The sequence below is a fragment of the Anoplophora glabripennis genome, unplaced genomic scaffold (assembly GCF_000390285.2).
Source record: "Anoplophora glabripennis isolate ALB-LARVAE unplaced genomic scaffold, Agla_2.0 scaffold102, whole genome shotgun sequence".
Taxonomy (NCBI): domain Eukaryota; kingdom Metazoa; phylum Arthropoda; class Insecta; order Coleoptera; family Cerambycidae; genus Anoplophora; species Anoplophora glabripennis.
The window spans coordinates 910,838-931,111 of NW_019416316.1; the positions used below are offsets into that span (position 1 = coordinate 910,838).

The 20,274-nt window shown below is 32.7% G+C and overlaps 1 protein-coding gene across 1 annotated transcript in view; it reads right to left on the reverse strand.

Moving 5' to 3' along the window:
* Positions 1–20,274, reverse strand: part of LOC108904655 (O-acyltransferase like protein-like) — a 70,995-nt gene that overhangs the window by 11,417 nt on the left and 39,304 nt on the right. Inside the window, exons 7-8 of the mRNA XM_018707288.1 lie at positions 17,245–17,432; positions 152–477 (exon numbers count right to left, since the gene is read on the reverse strand). Of these exons, the coding sequence (XP_018562804.1) occupies positions 152–477; positions 17,245–17,432 (514 nt within the window). The remainder of the gene's footprint in view (positions 1–151; positions 478–17,244; positions 17,433–20,274) is intronic.

A 20,274-nucleotide genomic window follows, 5' to 3' on the forward strand; every position in this document is an offset into this window, starting at 1 on the left:
CAATTCCCTACGTCAGTGAATGATTGAATGGACTTTATCAATTTCTAGTTAATTGAGAAAAAACAAAATTTTATTGAAGAATGTTCCTCCATTCTCCTATACAGCCGTGTCCCAGCTGTAATGAAACAACCTGTATATGTATTATAGTTACCTCCCTTGCCATTTACGCAGCAGAATATAATCCACATGACACCAAAGGTCCACACCGACCTGCTGCAGGATAGAAACAGGGAGGAAAATAATCTGTTGTATGTATAATTCTCCTCGTGAAAGACGTGGGCAGCCAGAACCACCGACAACAGGGCCGCTGAAGATAGAGTCCATCCCAATATGTTAACAACTAAATTAATCCGTATCCGCCTTCCTCTCGTCTTGAATAATGCATAACCGAAAGCCAAACCGATAATATAGGGCGATGCTCTGGCGTGCGGAGCGACATAATGTTTGTGAAAATATTTGGTATCGAGCAAACGGGAACTGAAAAATGTAATAAAAATGTCTATTACAAAAGCAGAAAACTTTATTGTATCAGAATATAAATGGGAAAAATTATGCATGGCAATTATAAATAATTCCTGCTAAAGTATAACAGAAATGAATATTTAAATCGATATTAATATACAGGGTGGTCCGAATTTTATGCAGGAAACTTCGAGTGCTTATAGATCTTTTTAAAATAGTAGGTGTTTGCCTTATAAACATAGGTCTGGAACGGCCTCGTTTTAGAGATACAGGGTGTTGAAGTTGTTAAAAAAAATTAATTTTTTGTTTATATCTCCGGAATCCATCAACCGATCTGAACAAAATTTGGTACAGATAATGGATGACAGTAGGCCTTGCATTCTCTAAAATATGAGCTCTAAAGGATCTACCAGTGGTGTACAACTGGACAGGGTCACCCTTTTTTTATAAAAAAAACCTACGCCACTGTATTTTTTACAATCTATTGTAACGGATTTATATTCTAATGTACAAAATACGTAAAAAAGGTAACGTGAATTTTTTCCCTAAAGTTCACCGTTCTCAAGTTATTCATACGAATACAATCTCCTTGTGGCGGATACTTCTAACCATAATATTACAAGAATATTTATGTTTATGCTTAAAAGTAAGTGCAATTTGTAAGCACATCAACAAAATTCTTTACACTCGTCGCTTTCATCTTTTGGATTAAAACGATATTTGGAAAATCACGACGGCTCAATGAAAGACACAGAAATGAAATTTTAAGAACATTGGGGTGAGTAAATCGAAAATTTGAAAAGTTCTACATAAGGATGGTAGAAATCCGTACTATTTACAACCTGTGCAAAATTTACTTCCGGGAGATGTAGACACACCTGAATTTTTGTTAGTGGTTGTTTTAAAGTCACAACATAATCCAGAATTCTTACTAGAAATACTTTGGACCGATGAGGCTACGTTCACAAGGCGAGGGGTAGTGAATTTTCACAATATTTGGTCACAAGAAAATCCTCATGAAATTCGGATAAGATCTTTTCAACGAATTTTCTGGCTCGGAATAATTCGGACTTTATTTCTTGTCACCCCATCTAAATTCCCAGCATTTCTAAACTTTCTAGAAAACCATCTATTTGAATTATTAGAGGATGTTCCATTAAATATACCACAAAATAGCTGGATACAAATGGATGGTGCTCCTGCGCATTTTAGGAGAATAATACAATAATGGCTTAAAAATTATATGGGGCGATGGATAGGTTGAAGACCAAATGCCAATGTCAACCATAATGGTGCAGAGAATCCAGTCTCTTGGCCAGCCAAATCGCCAGATCTAAACCCCCTGGACTTCTACGTTTGGGGTTACCTATCTGAAAAGTAAAGTTTACTCTACTCCACCACAACTACTGCAGCGAATAGAAGAGGGGTGTAATGAATTAAAAGAAAACCACCACATGATATTAGTTAGGTAATTCCATTAATCATTAATAGAAATTGTCAGAAATGTATCGATGTGGATGGTTCGCATTTTGAACAATTGCTGCAAATACGTAACGTTAATTTCATTTCTTGTTTAATTGTCGTTGCTTGGTAAATGTATTTTTATTATTATTTTCATTTAAATTGTCCTTATTTGTAAAGATAGTGGATTAAGCCTCCAGGAGAAACTAAAATACACTAGGAACACTACCTCACAGGTGATGTGGAAATAATTTTGTTGATCTGCTTACAAATTGCACTTCCTTTTAAGTATAAACATAAATATTCTTGTAATATTATGGTTTGAAGTGTCTGCCACAAGGGGTTTGTATTTGTATGAATAACTTGAGAATGGTGAATCTTCGGGAAAAATTTCAAGTTACCTTTTCTACGTATTTAGTGCATTAGAATATAAATCCGTTACAATAACTTGCAAAAAATACAGTGGCGTAGTTTTTTTATAAAAAGAGAGCGGCCCCTGTCCAGTTGTACACCACTGGTTGAACCTTTAGAGCTCATATTTTAGTAAATGTAAGGCATACTGTCATACATTATCTATACCAAATTTTATTGAGATCGGTTAATAGATTCCGGAGATATAAACAAAAAATCTATTTTTTTTAACAACTTCAACACCCTGTATCTCTAAAACGAGGCCGTTCCATACCTATGTTTATAAGGCAAACACCTATTATTTTAAAGAGATCTATATGCCCTCGAAGTTTCCTGCATAAAATTCGGACCACCCTGTATAATATATAACTTTATTAAACTGAAGATGGTAGATGCAGGTTAAGTTACAGTTACAGTTTCAGTTCAGGTACATGTTACCAAAAAAATCATAGAGTTAAATGGCATATGGGAAGAAAAAGAAAACATCCATTTAGAACAGTTCAAAATCTATTGCTGATAACGACGATGATTACGACGATGATGATAATGGTGAAGATGATGATGATGATGATGATGATGATGATGATGATGATGATGATGATGATGATAAACAGGAGAAACTTAAGGGTAAGTGCAATGATAAGGATAAGAATAGGGGTAGGGAAAAGGATACTGGTACTTATAATGACAATTATAATGTTAATGATTGTAATAATGATGGTGATGTTGATGGTGAGGCGATTGAGATGGTGATATTGATGGTAACCGTGACAGTGATAGTGATAGTGACACTAATAGTGATGGTGATAATGTTAACAATGATGATGAACAAATCAATTCAGATTAGAATGTTCATAGAATAGCGCGAAAATAAGTAATTCTCCTTCACGTATAAAATAATATGTTTTTTAAACCAACATTAAACTTCTGATGAACTTGCTTCAGCAAAGATACACCAGAGGAAACGGCGAATAAGAAATGGTACAGGACGTTTTGGAAGAGGGTAGTGTAAATTCAAGTGCTTTCAAGAAATAACAGTATTTCTTCACCTTTTGTTTTTAGATACAGAGCATCAAATAATATTTTTATAATGAAATTTTAGTAAATCTATTCCAAAAATTAATAGAATGTATTCAAATTTGGTATTTATAAGTTTTTGACGATACTAAATATCACTGTTATTAGATTTTGATCATGTTAGTCCAGGGCATTTAGATCAAAATCGACCGGAATAGCGGAAATTTTTAGGTGCAGCAGATATCGAGATGCGGTTTTCTGCATTGTGTTCAGGAAGGTCCCAGGAAAAAAGTCTATATCGTCTGGTTAAGCCATTTTTTGAAAAATGCCTTCTGGGCCGGAAAATGCATTTTCCAATTTCACCATTACTTGCACCTTTATAGGAACGACTGGAAACTCGGAAAAATCGCTCGGAAATCGTTACCCGGGGGTTTTCAGGGCTGCCGAACTCGATTCTGTCATTAGAATTACCCGGAGGTGCACGGGGGTGGCTCTGTGGGGGTGCGCGGGGGGTGAATTTGGGGGAGAAATGGCAGCGTACATGAAAATCGCTCCAAACTCGTTACTCGGAGGTTTTCGGGGATGCTGAATTCAATTCTGGCATTGGAATTACCCGGGGGCGCTCGGGGGCGGCTCTGCGGGGGTATCCAGGGGGTCATTCTGGGTGTGAAATTGCATAGTCCATGGGAAGCGCTCCAAACTCGTTACTCGAGGGTTTTCGGGGATGCCGAATTCAATTCTGACATTAGAATTACCCGGGGGTATGAATAATAAATATTTTGATTGAATATTAAATAAATAAATATTACACATATTATAAAAACAATTGCTTTGAAAGTCTTTTGTGCCTCGAAACTGGATTTGAAAAAGGCGCCAAAGCTATAAAGAGAGTAGAGTATCGTTACCACGGGGACCGGCGCGAAAAGAAATATTCTGTATCGACTGAAGAGAAAAAATATGGGTCCAGTTCCCGCGCGCAGTCGGCGTCTGTGTGGCATCAGTATTACATCTGTCGTTTAGGACCACGTTGCTTTTTCGTTGTATGTAAATACAGTGCTACAGTAATCAAGTTTCTTGGATTTTGGACCTTTTTTTGGTGTTTGAGTTCTGTCCGGCACTCTTATACCACGTTGGTTTTTTGTTATACCTAAATATAGTGCTAAAATAATCAAGTTTTTTGGATTTTGGACCTTTTTTGGTGTTTGAGTGGCGTCTGGCACTCTTGGACCACGTGGGTTTTTCGTTATACGTGAATACAGTGCTAAAGTGATCAAGTTTTTTGGATTTTGGACCATTTTTTTGGTGTTTGAGTTGTGTCCGGCACTCTTGTAAGTCATTTTTGATAGATCACGTGTTCGAGGATTTGTTTTTCAACGGAATCGAATATTGGCTTGAGCTTACAATGGATGTTTCTGGAGATATAAGAAACTTCCAACGGGGCCGAGAATAGTGACGAGGAAGAAGATGAAGAAGGGGAAGAAGAAGAAGAGTTTGAACAAGATGTTTAGTATTTAAGTTAAAAATTTGAGTTTATAATGAATAATTCAACATTAACAAAAACTCCTATTTGTTATTTGAATAAAGTATTGTTTTCATAATTTGTGATTTTTCACTTTCTCCTTTACCATTTCCCACAGAGCAACCCCCGAGCGCCCCCGTGGTAGTCTAATGCCAGAATTGAATTCGGCATCCTCGAAAACACCTGAGTATCGATTTTGGAGTGATCTTCATGGACGCTGTCATTTCCCCCCCTCACCAATCACCCCCAGACAACCCCACAGAGCCACCCCCGATCGCCCCCGGGGAATTCTAATGCCAGAATTGAATTCGGCATCCCCGAAAACCCCCGAGAAACGAGTTTGGAGCGCTTTCCATGGACTATGCAATTTCCCCCCCAGAATGACCTCCCGGATACCCCCGCAAAGCCGCCCCCGAGCGCCCCCGCTTAATTCCAATGCCAAAATTGAATTTGGCAACCCCGAAAACCCCCGAGTAACGAGTTTGGAGCGATTTTCATGCACGCTGCCATTTCTCCCCCAATTCACCCCTCGCGTACCCCCACAGAGCCACCCCCGTGTACCCCCGGGTAATTCTAATACCAAAATCGAATTCGGCAGCCCCGAAACCCCCCCGAGGAACGATTTCCGAGCGATTTTTCCGAGTTTCCAGTCGTTCCTATAATGGTGCAAGTAATGGTGCAATTGGAAAATGCATTTTCCGGCCCAGAAGGCATTTTTCAAAAAATGGCTTAACCAGACGATATAGACTTTTTCCTGAGACCTTCCTGAACACAATGCAGAAAACCGCATCTCGATATCTGCTGCACCTAAAAATTTCCGCTATTTTTCCTAACTTCCCTGAACTATGTGTTGAGATAACTAGACCGACCCTTTCCTGGGAAATTTTATGAAACATTTTTAAGGTTACTGTATCTATTATACGTAGTACTCAATTATATATTAAGGAGATGTTCTTGTTGAAGTAGTAGAAAAGGAATTGCGTTTTTTTTTTGAGAAAAACGCAAGTGACTGTTCCAAAGTCAACCAGCTTATATTTATAAAATACAGGATGGCCAGAAACGAACAGCTTTTCCAGATGCAATAAACCAATTTAAATTAAGTTACCATTGAAAAAATGTTTTATCCAATTTCATCTAACGAATATTTGCTAACATAACTTTTTAAGGAATCAAAATAGTGGTCTAAATAGTTTCATTTTCAGCAAAGGAAATTGGAAGTATATGTCCTGTTCTAGTTAGCTCTTTTGGTTGGCAAGAGTATCCTTTTTTTTGTAAAATTATGTTTTACATTGAAATACAGAAATATAGTGTAGAAAATCTAACCTCAAAAAAAGTTACGTTAACAAGTGTCACTGGAAATGATCGTAGCTAGCGACGTCTCAAAAACATACCCGTACTAAATTTTATTACATACATCGCCTTTTTTTTGGAGGCTATAACTAAAATTTGACTTAAAAAATCATCTTTGACACCCCGTATCTCAAATAATAGCAGGTCCATTGACCATAGCAAAAAATCTTACTATTATTTGATATATATATATATCAGTCTCTGAATTTAGGATACATTTTTGTAAAACATTTAATTTTGACTACTTTCCTTTACTCTTATATCCCTATTCGTAGCACATTCATATTAAAAATAATTATCTTCTATACTTCTAATAATTACTTCACTTTCAGAGTTATCCCCTTCAATTTTAAACATGTACTTTTTATTAAAAATTAAATAAATTAATTTAAACTAGCATAATATCTTCAAAGTAAAGTAATAAATAAAAAATTAATAATTAATAAGAACTTGAATAATACATTTTTTAAATTTCTTCATATTGTTAATAAACCTTTTGACGATCACTGATTAGAGTTGCTTTTAACTCAGGGTTTACTTTTTTGATAGTCAGGATTATTATGTCGCATTCTCGGATAGAAATCCTTTTTTACTGGCAGTTTTTCTGTAGGAAAATATATCTGGGACGCAAGGTGCGCTATTGTTATCATTATAAATATAAGAAATTCTATGGGTTATAAATTAGGGGTTAAACTCGTATAAAAAATATCTCAACAACAACGACGCCGTTGGTGGCACATAAAAATGGTAAGTTATTGTGCGGTGATACATGGGCAATATTTTAACGGAATTGGCAGCACTGTTAGGGGAAATAAAATAGATCCACTGACGAGAATATTGGAAACGTAAAATATATTACGCCCTCACAACAACAATTTTAATTAATAACACACGTAAACTTTTTCGGTGTCAGGTATTATTTTAGGTGCAGGGGTGATTTCGTACTTTAATGATTTTTTTTCCCGACGCCATGGTATCCGCATAAATCAGAACGGAACAGGCGGAACATATTTTAATATTGCACATGGCACAAAAACAAGAAAATCCCCGGGTTATGGCGATTCATAAATATGGATGAGCGGAAACATATCTAAAAAATCCATTTAAGTTTTTATATATACATGTGGGAGCAGGTCCCGAGCAAAATTTATTTTTGTGGGCCTGTTGACTGTATTGTTAAATAATTTATAAAACGAATTAAAAGCGCTTTAATTTCAATGAAAAAAAAAAAAAAAAAATGAATGTAGAGTGCTAAGGGACAGTTCCTCAAGTTAAATCAGAGGATTTTTTGCAGAAGTAGAAAAAATCTGAATAAAACATTTTTGTCCCCCAACGTACCAAGCAAATCAATTGCACTAGTAGTGGTAGTCAGTAACGTAAACAAAACTGCCATTTTTATAATCACTTTAGTACAAACCGGCACAAATAAGTTTGCATCAGAGTTACTCCACTCACAAATGCGCTCTGAATATGGCAATGGAAATTTGGCATCAGAATCGATCGATCGGATAATGACAATTTATACATATCGAATGCTTTCACATAAATTTTCAAGGAAAGGTTGGAGTACCATGTGCTTGGTGATGAGTTTTTATTAACTTGTTTCTCGTAAAGTTAACTACAAAGCTTTTCATAAGAAATAAGCACAGGTTTTTGCTATTTCGATCGATTTTTTGAAGTTAGAAAAGAACTCTGACCTGACTACGCAATTCTATTGTCAAATTCATATTCTGCAGCTCAAAACACGTAGTGGTAGAGGTGTTTTTCTAGCTAAAATAGATTTTTTTCTATTTGATTGCCTGTGTTATCATTATTGTTTTGAAGGTATACAAACACCACGTTTACAGATTTACTTATCTCCAGATTTGCAGAAATTTTGAAAAAATGGCAACAGCGCCTTGTAAATTTCAAGAATAGTTTCCTAGTTGCCAAGTTTCAAATATTGATATTCTCCTTCAACTCTATGTAACTACATGCTTCACCTGATGTGTCTATGAACACTAGAACTTTTTCCGAAACACGTAACAAAAGAGCATTTTGTAAAAAAAAGAATAGTCTCAAAAAAATATATAAAATGTACAGGGCTTTTGAAAAAGGTGTTGTCAAACTTGAGGGGATTATAGAGGACAGCCTGGAAGACATTTTTTTTTTATGTATATAAACCGGAAATGAGCCGTTTTAACCCTGGAGCAACTTTTGTCCAAAAACGTAATGTAATTATGTTGACCCCTAAAAGCTTCGATATTTAAGTAATTTTTATTAAGGATAATCCAAAAATAATAAATTTATAATTGTTCAAAACGGCTCCTGGTAAGTTGTTCTTTAGTTCGATACAAAACCTCTTCCTCAATGACCACAGTTCATGCAGTTCGTGGATGTCAACTGCCTACATCTGGTTTAAAGTTGCCTTTTTCTCTTAACCGACGATGGATTGACGAAAATGTTGTTCGGCAAGGATATCGGCGATTCGGAAATCGCTCAGCTTCTCTAGCATTGCATCTTGCTTCGCCATAAATAAGATGCATGCCTGCATACTCTTCAAACGTAAATTGGTCCATTTGAACGACATAGAAGTAAAATTTCGTCGCAAACAAAACAAAGGTCCGATATTTTATTATGTGGCAGCTCTGTTCATTTGTTTCACTGTTCCTCGTGCAATAGAGCTTTTATCACACAGTTGTGAATAACATAAATGTTTACCAACATAGTGTCTAGGACATGCAGTTGGTAAATACTTATAGAAGAGATAAACGTGTTTATTTTGTCTCAAATCATTTTTAGCGTTATTTAAATCTTAAAGTCTGTTGGTGTCAACTAGATAACATTACGTTTTTGGACAAAAGTTGCTCCAGGGCCAAAAGGGCTCATTTCCTACAAGGGGTTTATATGCAAAAATTTCACCCACAATATTTTCTTATCCCCTTCAAGTGTGGTAACACATTTCCGAAACACCCAGTATATCCCTTGTTGAGCCACAAAAAATATTTCCTTCCCTGCATTAATTTAAAACTTATGCAAGCAAAGTGGTGGCTTCAAGTATCTAAAGACAGTCTTCATATAATTGTAAAACTTAATAAAAGAGAACTAGTGACTCAGAAATGTTTTGTAAACCTGATTATGAATTTTTAGGTAATACCAAAGAAGATACTACTTCACAAGAACTTTTAAATGTTTATCATTCACCAGGCTGTGGCAGATCCTTTAGAAGGTATTCTTTATAATTGTATTTGGAACTTTTTTTTTTGAGAAAACTTAAGTGCAATTAGCGACAAAGAAAGAGAAAAGTTAGAACAATGGATATTACCCAGTCATTATAGACATGAAAGAGCCTTTTTCAGGAAAAAAAATACTATTAGAAGTTTCTCTGCGGAATATTGTTCGGAAACCTGTTATAAATAAAATATCAAAAAATCAACTCGAGGCTAGTTGGGAAACTTTGTTTTAACAGTGGTGAAAGTTATGGAAAAGTGGTTTTTTGACTCACGTAAAAAAGCTATTATTCATAGCGAAAAAAAGTTTATACAAAAAAGGTAGGTATTAAATAAGCCTATAAAATGAAAAAAGTCCGATTAAATTCCGATAATTTGTTTATGCACAAGAGCTCAAAAATGGTCGAAAATTGCCGTTTTTTTCAATTGCTAATAATTAATGCAATTTTCATCGCAGACACTTGTAATTCAGGATTTTTGAGGCTTTTTACACCCTTAATAAGTGGTAAAAATTTCAGCTCGAAAGCTTCATTGGTTTGGCGTTGGCGGAATTTGTTATCTAAGAAGATGCTATTTTCAATTCATTTTTCCCAAGCTCACAGGCGTTGTAGGGTTTCGATCATTAGTTGTTTTTGTACCTAAATAGTTGTATTGACATATGCATTTACTGAGAATTTAATTTTTCAAATTTAATTTGTTTAAAAATGACTGAAAAAATGTTAATATTTATTAAATTGTTAAGCGCGCATGCTCCGCCTCGCTCTCCCCACTCGTTCGCTAGACCAAGTAATAGAACGCATCGCCGCTATCTTCTTTTTCGCAATTAAATAGTTGAATTCACCTTAATGTTAATGTAGGACATGAAAATATAGCTCTTAATGTATACTCTCTCCAAATTTCGGCTCTTAATATTAATAATTAAGGTCACTGCGATTAAATAAAAAAAAAAAATTATCTCAGCTTCTAATCAACTTACAACAACGATTTTTTTTTAAATTCGAAGAAAACTAAAGTAAAGAGGTTACTATTTTATTTTATAATAATTACCTATCTTAACAATTTAATAAATATTAACATTTTTTCAGTCATTTTTAAACAAATTAAATTTGAAAAACTAAATTCTCAGTAAATGCATATGTCAATACAACTATTTAGGTACAAAAACAACTAATGATCGAAACCCTACAACGCCTGTGAGCTTGGGAAAAATGAATTGAAAATAGCATCTTCTTAGATAACAAATTCCGCCAACGCCAAACCAATGAAGCTTTCGGGCTGAAATTTTTACCACTTATTAAGGGTGTAAAAAGCCTCAAAAATCCTGAATTACAAGTGTCTGCGATGAAAATTGCATTAATTATTAGCAATTGAAAAAAACGGCAATTTTCGACCATTTTTGAGCTCTTGTGCATAAACAAATTATCGGAATTTAATCGGACTTTTTTCATTTTATAGGCTTATTTAATACCTACCTTTTTTGTATAAACCTTTTTTTCTCTATGAATAACAGTTTTTTTACGCCAGTCGAAAAACTACTTTTACATAATTTTGACCAGTGTTTTATCAAAGTTTCCCAACTAGTCTCGAGTTGATTTTTTGATATTTTGTTTACAACACGTTTCTGAACAATATTCCGTAGGCAGAAAAACTTCTAATAGTATTTTTTTCCCGAAAAAAATCTATAATAATTGGCCTATATATGGTATCTTGAAACCCATCTATGACGAATGACTACTGCTAGTTTGTGAAACGAAAAGATAGAACGAGAAAATGCTATTTTATACATTCTATATTATCTTTATATTATTATATAATAATCCAAACTGAATTTGCGACACTGAAACATGAGTATATTTATTTTTCCAATAGATGTGTATTTTTCTCTATTTATTTGTTTTCTATGAAAAAAAATAATAAAATAAGCCTTTGCGCTAAACAGGTTAGTCAAGAGTTATTTTTACGAAAATAGTTATGCTTAATCTAAAATCTCACTGAAAAACAATACATACAAATAAAACAATGTTATCACCTACATCAATACAACAAGTTGTTAAGGTTTCGAAAATCAATCTATTTTAGTTCTTAGAATAGAGAATGACTTTCTGGTTTTAGGTAGTTAAAAAAAAGCAACATTCTTAAAAATGGCTACTTTCGAAAATTTCTAAATTTCGATCAAATTTTCTCATTCTAATTAATCAATTTGCACTGTCATAAAAGGAAAATTTGTCGTAAAAATTTACAAAAGGTGAAACGCCTACAATATAAGCCCTAAAATTACGTCCCAATATTTTCAAATATTGAGATGAACTGTTTGGCTATTAACTAGCTACTTTAAAGCCCTTGCATTGTAAAAAGCATTTGTGAGCACTTGTCCATGCAGGCAGTTTTAAAGGGAGATGATTAAACTGTAAAATATATGCCAGATGGCGCCACAACAACTACAGTGGCGTTTCGATTCCTGTTTAAACAGTTGCTGAATCTTACTTTATATAAGATAACAAGAAAAACAAGTTTTAACACATTCCTAATATAATGGCTATTTTCCTAACTTAAGCGCCCTTAAGAAATGGTTCCTAAAAAATGGTAACATCATATTGAAAGGCAAAGAACTTGAGAAGAGTATATCTTTATTTATGAGCATGATGAATGTATGAAGGTGAAGAGATCGCATTCCGAAATCATTATTTATTTGAAAAAATATAGGAGGAGATGTGGAGAGGTTAAATTTTTTCGCTGACAAATTTGGATGCCTCCTTTTGTGACGCTAGGGGAGGCCGATGAGGGCCGAAGTAGGACATATAGAATGCAATTTATTCATGCGTGAACACTAAAGGAATTCGTATGATAGGCCTTATTCTTCAACTCTCCTCTTTCGCCCTTAAACTAATAAGTCACGGTTATTAATTTTTAGGTCGAAATACATTCCGGTCTTATAGTTTCGTGGTTGAAAACGTTTTCTTAAGGAATCTTTTAGGGAGAATAACGTATTCGAAAATAAAGTAACTCTACGAACATTAATATAATTTTAGTACAAACACCGAACCAATACTTTTTTTTTTAATAATTAGCTTTTCTGTACCATAATATGATTGGTACAAATCCAATTAGGTAAATTTGATAAACGTTAATAATTTTAGGATATTAACTAACATATGGTGACAAAAGTTTAACATGTATTTTTTTATATAAATGTGTTTTTTGCTAATATACGATTTAACTCAGCTCTAGCTTTAACAATGTGAAAAGCCATTTTGGTCATATATATCGTTATACATAGGTTTTGAGCAAAAATAATATATATTTGCAGTCTTACCAAACCATTTGACGCAGGAACTTATTCAATTATCATAAATATTGTTATGGGTAGTAATATTTATGTGTATGCGCCAATATTGTTATGAGTAGTAATATGTATTGTATGTGATTTGTTTGTATAATTAATATAATTATGATCCTGTTGTGTATATGTGTATGTTGTAATTTAAATTGTCAATTATACCCTGGCTAGCTTTCGACCCTTCTCAGTAGTGACTTCTAGTGAGGTACAAACTCTTCAGAAAACCAAACAATACACCACACTACACAAAAGATATTATTCAGAAACTAATTTATTTATTAGTTCTTTATTTTTTTATATAACAATCAATTATAACTGATTTTTGTGACACTTTGAGAATTTTTGATATAGTGGTATTCAAATCGATTTGTTATAGTGTACTGTTGGTTAATACTTAATATCTATCAAAATTTTAATATGGCCAAATTTTTTTTTTTAATTACTTATTTGTATAGTGAAGTTAAATTTATTTAATATTTATCAGGGATGAAGAATTTGTATTTATATCAAATTTATTTTCAGGGAAGACTACTTTAAATTTTGTTATTATCCTTCTTATAGGTTTTTTATTACTTTTGAGATTATATTTAACAATTTATTTTTTTTAGCTAGCTTTATCTTATACGATTTTGTAATTATTTGTGCACAAAGTTACCTCTACGTATATCTTGTCAAATTTTATTGTCGAACTGCTTGCCCTCTTATACTCGGCCTGGATGTCGTCCTGGAATCCTCGTCTTCCTGCAGTTAATGGATAGCTGGAACCTGCTGCTTACTTTATACGTCTGGAATCTCGTTCCTGAATCCTCGTTTTCTTGAGATTTCTGGATAACCGGAACCTGCTGCTTACTTTATTCGTCTGGAATCTCGTCCTGGAATCCTCGCGTTCTTGAGATTTCTGGATAGCCGGAACCTGCTGCTTACTTTTATGCGTCTGGAATCTGGTCCTGGATTCTTATTGTAGTCCTTTTTAAGAGACTGAACTTTTGAATCCCTTTTTTTTGGCTCAACTTTAAATTTTCTTGAATAACTTTAATTATTTTACTATTTTCCACTATAATTATTTCTGTTTATATGGGTTTTTCCCACTTTACTTCTTTTCAACATCTCTGACAAATTCTTTCGTAACTAGTCAATAATCTTTTTATTTTTCCTACTCTCTTGATTTTTTCTTCCTTGTTAGGGTCTTTTCACATATATGCCTGTTCTTCTAAATTCCGTTTTCTTTTTCCACTTCACTTCACTTCACTTTATAATTTACAATTTTACAATCACACTCCAGTTTATTTACAAAAATTTTAACTTATATTTCAAAATATTCCTTACTTCTATATTTGTATTTGAATTTCATATGTAATATTTTATGACTCCTATCCAATCCTATCCAATTTTATTTTTGACATTTCACTGATTATTATCCTATTGATATATAAAATTTTACTTTAGACATTAATATTTCTTGATACTTATTTTTCTTACTCATAATACTACTATTAAATAAAACTAGGTATGATATTTTAGCTTTCGTTTGCTATATGTCACTTGCTGTTGCTAATTAATTTTGATTGTTTTTCTAATAATACTTTTGGCATGTACGCTATTTGACCAAAATGATAATGTTTTTTATACTTAAATCTTTGAAATTTATTCTGCTCAAGTAATACGACTCTCCGATAATAATTCACAACAACATATTTAATACTAACACTTTTTTACTCAAATATTTTTCTAAGTTTTACAACAATCATTTCAAACTTTTCTCTTCGCCGTGTCTTATTCAAGTAAAATTATAATTTTACTTATAAATTGCTATCAATAATTTGATTTCATTTCAATATATTGTCTTTTTGTGGTTTCATAGTTTATAGAATTGTTTTTATACAGGGTGTAAGAAGTCTGACTGACATTACTTCAGCAAGAGTAATCATAAATGAACAAAAAGGTTGCATATTACAGGGGCGTAAGTTTAACAGTTTTCAAAATATAGCGAGTGTTAATATTAGGGAGTTTAATCACAACGTGACAACAGCGCTTAACCTAGTGTTACACAACTGATGCACACAATTTGTCCTACGGAATAACAAAAATGTAAACAACTATTACTGTGAAACATTTAGTAAATTTCAAGACAATTGCTTTCTAGGCACTAATATATAGGACGCTCCATTACAAAAAAATCTTTAATTTAGTGATTTTCATTATTCAATTGTTTTTTCTAATACTGTATTACAAAAATTCATAAAAAAGTTAAAATCTTTGTATTAAAAACTTTTTTTGTAATTTCAATAATAAACTCACATTAAGTTGTCAGATTATAGTGACTAACCCTGTACATAGTTTTCCTTCTAATTAGGTCTGCTATTACACAATATAATCCATTTTAGATAAACACATTTTTGGCAGATAGGCATTTACTATCCGATTTAGAGCGAGTTACTTTTGGAAGAAATAGCTAATATTTGAATTTATCATTATCTATTTATTACCAGTCTACGCATTTATATTTTTCCCATTATCAAATTTGACAAAAAATCATAAACTAAATAAACAAATAAAACGTTTACCTATTTGCAGCTTTTATTGTTCTATTACAAATTAAACAATAATTTATAAGTTTAATGCTTAAATTATTTAATTATAATTACTAGTAACAGAAAATTACAAACAATACGACAAACCATGGAAGCACAAGAATTAATTGCAACCGCAGTATCAAATTTTTCAAATTTCTGTCAAATCTATATTATTATTATGTATTTGTTAAATCGTGTCGGAATATTTTTTCATAGCAACAATTTGGAATGTTCTAGCAACTTTACTTATTTTCACTCCACTGTGGATTGAAGGTACTTTTTTATACTTTTGATTTAGGTAAGAAGCCTAACTTTTCAAAAGAGCAATTATGTATATAAATATAAAATATGAAAGGGGAAACACCTATACTTGAACGATTCTATACTATTTTAAAAATCGTAAATATAGGGCCCACACTTTCTGGAAGTTCAAATAGAGTTTTTTTGTTTCATGCCCTACTCAGGGGTTTAACATTCTCCACTGCCCACATTTATTTATTTGAAATAATGGAAATGGAGGCAATGTTTTTACAACAGATTTGTTTTTGATCTGTCGAAGCGATACTTGCCACATGCCGTTTTTAATAAATGCATATTCATGTTTTTATGGACAGATTATTGTCCTCTGGAAAGCATAATGTGCCGAGGGATTTCGGGACAGAATATGAAGTGAAATTAAAATATAAGCATACATTGTGTTTGAATTTTAATGTGGTGAGGATGACCAACCATTTCATTCTCGGGAGAATTGTGCTGCTCGATAATTATAACTTTTTTATCAGATTTTAGAAAAATTTGCTTTTATCTAACCGTAATATCGATTACTGTATTTTATACAAGATTGTAGAAAAACGCTCAGACGCGTCGATTTTAGATTAAAGGGGGACATTCTGTGCTGGTATTTTTTTCTCCGCCACTTTCACCTCCAAGCAAGGGTAAGCATCACCCCAAAATATTTAAATAGCATTAGGGGTTGAGTAATATTTCTATTGAAAGCTCTTACAATTCTCTTTACAACAGACTTTAAATTTTATAATTCTGCCCAATACTTTGAAAATAATTTACATTTTATAATTTAACTTATGTTTAGTTGCTTACTTACTACTTAGTTGATTAAATGTTCAAACTGATGACCGCCCGCTTCCATACAAGAATAAAGATTTTGTTCGGAACGTTCGCGCACATTCCGAAACATTTCCGGAGCGATTCGACGGCATTCGTCGAAGATTCTTTGATACAAATCTTCCAGCGACGTTGGCTGTGTTTTATAGATTTTACTTTTTCAAAAATACCAGCAAAGAATGCCCCCCTTTAATCTAAAATCGACGGGCCTGAGCGTTTTTCTACAACCTTGACGCAGTTCCTGAAAATGGCTCTGTTCCGTTTTCAATTAACCACCCTGTATATTTTATAAATGATAAATAATCCTTAAAATATTTTTGAGGCAATACTCAGTGGCATAAGATATATTTTTTTACCTAATAATAATAATAATTGTCGTTGTCGTTAATGTGCCTGAAATAAAACAAATTTGTTTGTAATCTAAATCTCGATCAGATACAATAGGAGGAAATTTCAGTTACATGCAATTAAAAATAAGTTGAATATACATGGTATCCATAAAACCCGAACCCCCTGAACTTTACAGGACTGCATACTATTAAAAAAACTTTCAGATAATAGTTGTAGGGTTTCAAGAAACTAATATATTAGTGACCATGTATTTGATCACAACCTTAAGTTTCAATGTCAAACCAATGTCAATTTGAAAGCATGTACTCAATAGAACATTTAATTTTTTATTTACGATCGAACCTGGGGTCAGATAATAGATGTTTGCAGGGTAAGCATACATTTTCTTCTCGACAGATTTGAGTTTCTTGTTGCTAATTTCTACACACTTACGTAATTGGCATTCCTCCGTCGAATTTGTTGCTCCAAGCAACCCAGAAACTACTAACGATGGACAATATGTAAACTAGAACCAAGTTAACATATCCAAATTTAGGCCACTTCCATAAAGGTATCGTTATGATGGGAGACAGATAGTAAAAAATCATGTCGTCGGTCAAGTACCAAACTTGAACGATGCACTGAAAATTATACAAAATTAATTACTCAATCGGATATCATTTATCAATCAAATTTAAGAACTACGGAAATTTAACACACACGTACATTTTATGAGTCACTGGAAAAATGTAGAGAATCTAAGGGAAATGTTGGAAAATACGTCAAAATAAGAAAAATATGTATTTAAACCTGCAGAAAAAAAAATTTACGATTATAAATATTTTTGATGAAAAACATATTACAGTTCTACAAAAGTTATTTAATACAGGGTGGCTTAGATAAGAGTGTAAAAGGGAGGGTAAATGTGGACGTAATAGAAAAATAGTACGATTTCCTTGCATTTATCTTGCTTTGTAATATAGTAGGCCAGGCCAAATATAGAGTTGGACGCGACTTTTTGTTTCGGCAAGCCGCATTTATCATTATAGATGCTAAATATTATGTACAATAACATATTAGTTTCCACAGTCATAAAAATGGGGGGAAGATTGTTTACAGGGTGGTTAATTGTATAATTTTTACGTAAATTCACGTTTTTCGCTTAAAACTTTTTTCCGTTCATTTCCACGAAAAAACAGTACAGTACTTTTTTTCATCTTTAAAAGACCTACAAAACTAGCCTTCGAGCTTCAAATAATATTAATTAGATCAAAAGTTATAGACAGAAAAAGTTTATTTATAACTTTTGAATTAAACATTTATACACTGCGTTATTATTACCAGAACGTTTTGACATCGCATCCTCTCATTCCTTATCACTACTGTCTAATAACTCATAAGAAATCTGGAATAGGTAAGTTGAATAGTTTACAAGTTATGGCCTTATAAACAAATTAACTAATTAATAGTCTGGACGATCCCGAGCATCTCCCACAATCGCACTGATTTTTTTCATGATAGATTTAATAATAATACATTAAAATCTATCATTTTTTTTTAATTTGAAATTTGCAACCTGAAAAGTTTTTTCACTTTTAGCCTTAGTTGTAAAATAAAATATTCGACGCACGCGCTTGCTATAGTTATATATTCTGAAAGCTTATGAAAAGAGCTTTAAGTTAAAAAAACTGTCAAGATTCGTTGAAAAACAACGGAGGACATTTTGTCATGCTAGCTAGTATGATAAAGAGCATTAGAAAAATAGTTCTTCAAATGCGCTTGATAAATCTTTAAAATAATAAGCTTAGATAAATAGATAAAATAAGCTTTCCGAATATTTAATATATAACTATATCACGCGGGTGCGTCGTATATTTCAATTTGCAACTAAGGATAAAAAATAAAAAACTTTCCAGGTGGCAAATTTGAAATTAAAAAAAAGAATTATAGATTCCAATGTATTATTATGAAATCTACCATGAAAAAAATCAGTGCGATTGTGGAAGATGCTCGGGATAGTCCAGACTAATAATTAGTTAATTTCTTTATAAGGCCATAACTTGTAAACTATTCAACTTACCGATTCCAGATTATGTGTGAGTTATTAGACAGTGTTAAGGAATGAGAGGAAGCGATGCCAAAACGTTCTGGTAATAATAACGCAGTTTATAAATGTTTAATTCAAAAATCATAAAAAAACTTCTTCTGTTTATAACTTTTGATCTAATCAATATTTTTTGACGCTCTAAGGCTAGTTTTGTAGGTCTTTTGAAGACGAAGACTCTGTCATTTCTCAGCTCTTTTTCCTGGCCTAATAGAGGCTGTTATTTGAAATCGAATTCTGCCTATAGCAAGAACAAAAAAGTATTGCACTGAATATTGTTAAATTTTTTGTCGCCCGCTAAAAGCAAGAAAAACGCTTTTGACTATTATTAAACCAAAGAAGGTCAAAAATATAAGAAGTTTCAATTGTTTTACAGAAAAATATATATCTAATTTCATATCAATAAGATTTCTTGGACACAATTATGATTGTTGTAAATTAAACCATAAACTGACTAACAAACGATAATTTATTAAGATCCATTGAATTCAGATCAGGACTTCAGGGAGGTCATAAAATTTTCTAAATTCCGAAATTCTAGTTGATACAACCTTAGAATTCTGCGTATTTTTCAAAATCCCAAGATTCTGTAAAAAATCAAGAAAACAATACCATTTGCAATGTTATAATACCAAGCAAAATTTCATCTTTTAAAATAATTTAAAAATACAGTACATCTATGATCTAAAAACTTATATGATCTCCTAGAAGTCCAGATCTAAATTCAAGGTATTTTTGTTAATTCTCATTTGTTAATCAGTTTCTGATATAATTATGAGAATCATATCTGTGTCCAAATTACCTAAGTGATAAGTCAAAAGGAGAAAACCTATTTACATCCTTTTTAGAAATACCAATAATATCTTTTTGTAATAATTTAAAAAAAATAAATGAGCACTTTGTATCAAGAAAATCAAAAAAATCAAGGAAACAGTAATATTTTAAAGGGTTTGAGGACAACTTATTCGTTACCTCTTCGGGCGAAAGCGGAGTACAAACATTATTTTTAGAGGGATATAAATTTATACTGAAATAAATGCTACCAACTCTACGAAACTGATAGTTTTAAATGGCCATAATTTATATTCCATTGAGGTTCGCGGACGGAAACAAATTATACCCCTTTTCAGTCTAAATCTCCCGTGAGTACCCGACAATGTCGACTCTGCCCGATATTAATGCGCCATAATACGTTTATTTCAGTAAATTAGATAAATTACGCGCTAAATAACAAGGTCAGATAATCCCCACACTGGTTAATCTACTTATGAATACCACTTGGACAAATTGCAGTTACTGAACATTTGCAAGATATTTCAAACCAAAATATTTTGTATGCTGTTTACATTTACATGACACTTAAACGCATACTTTTACAC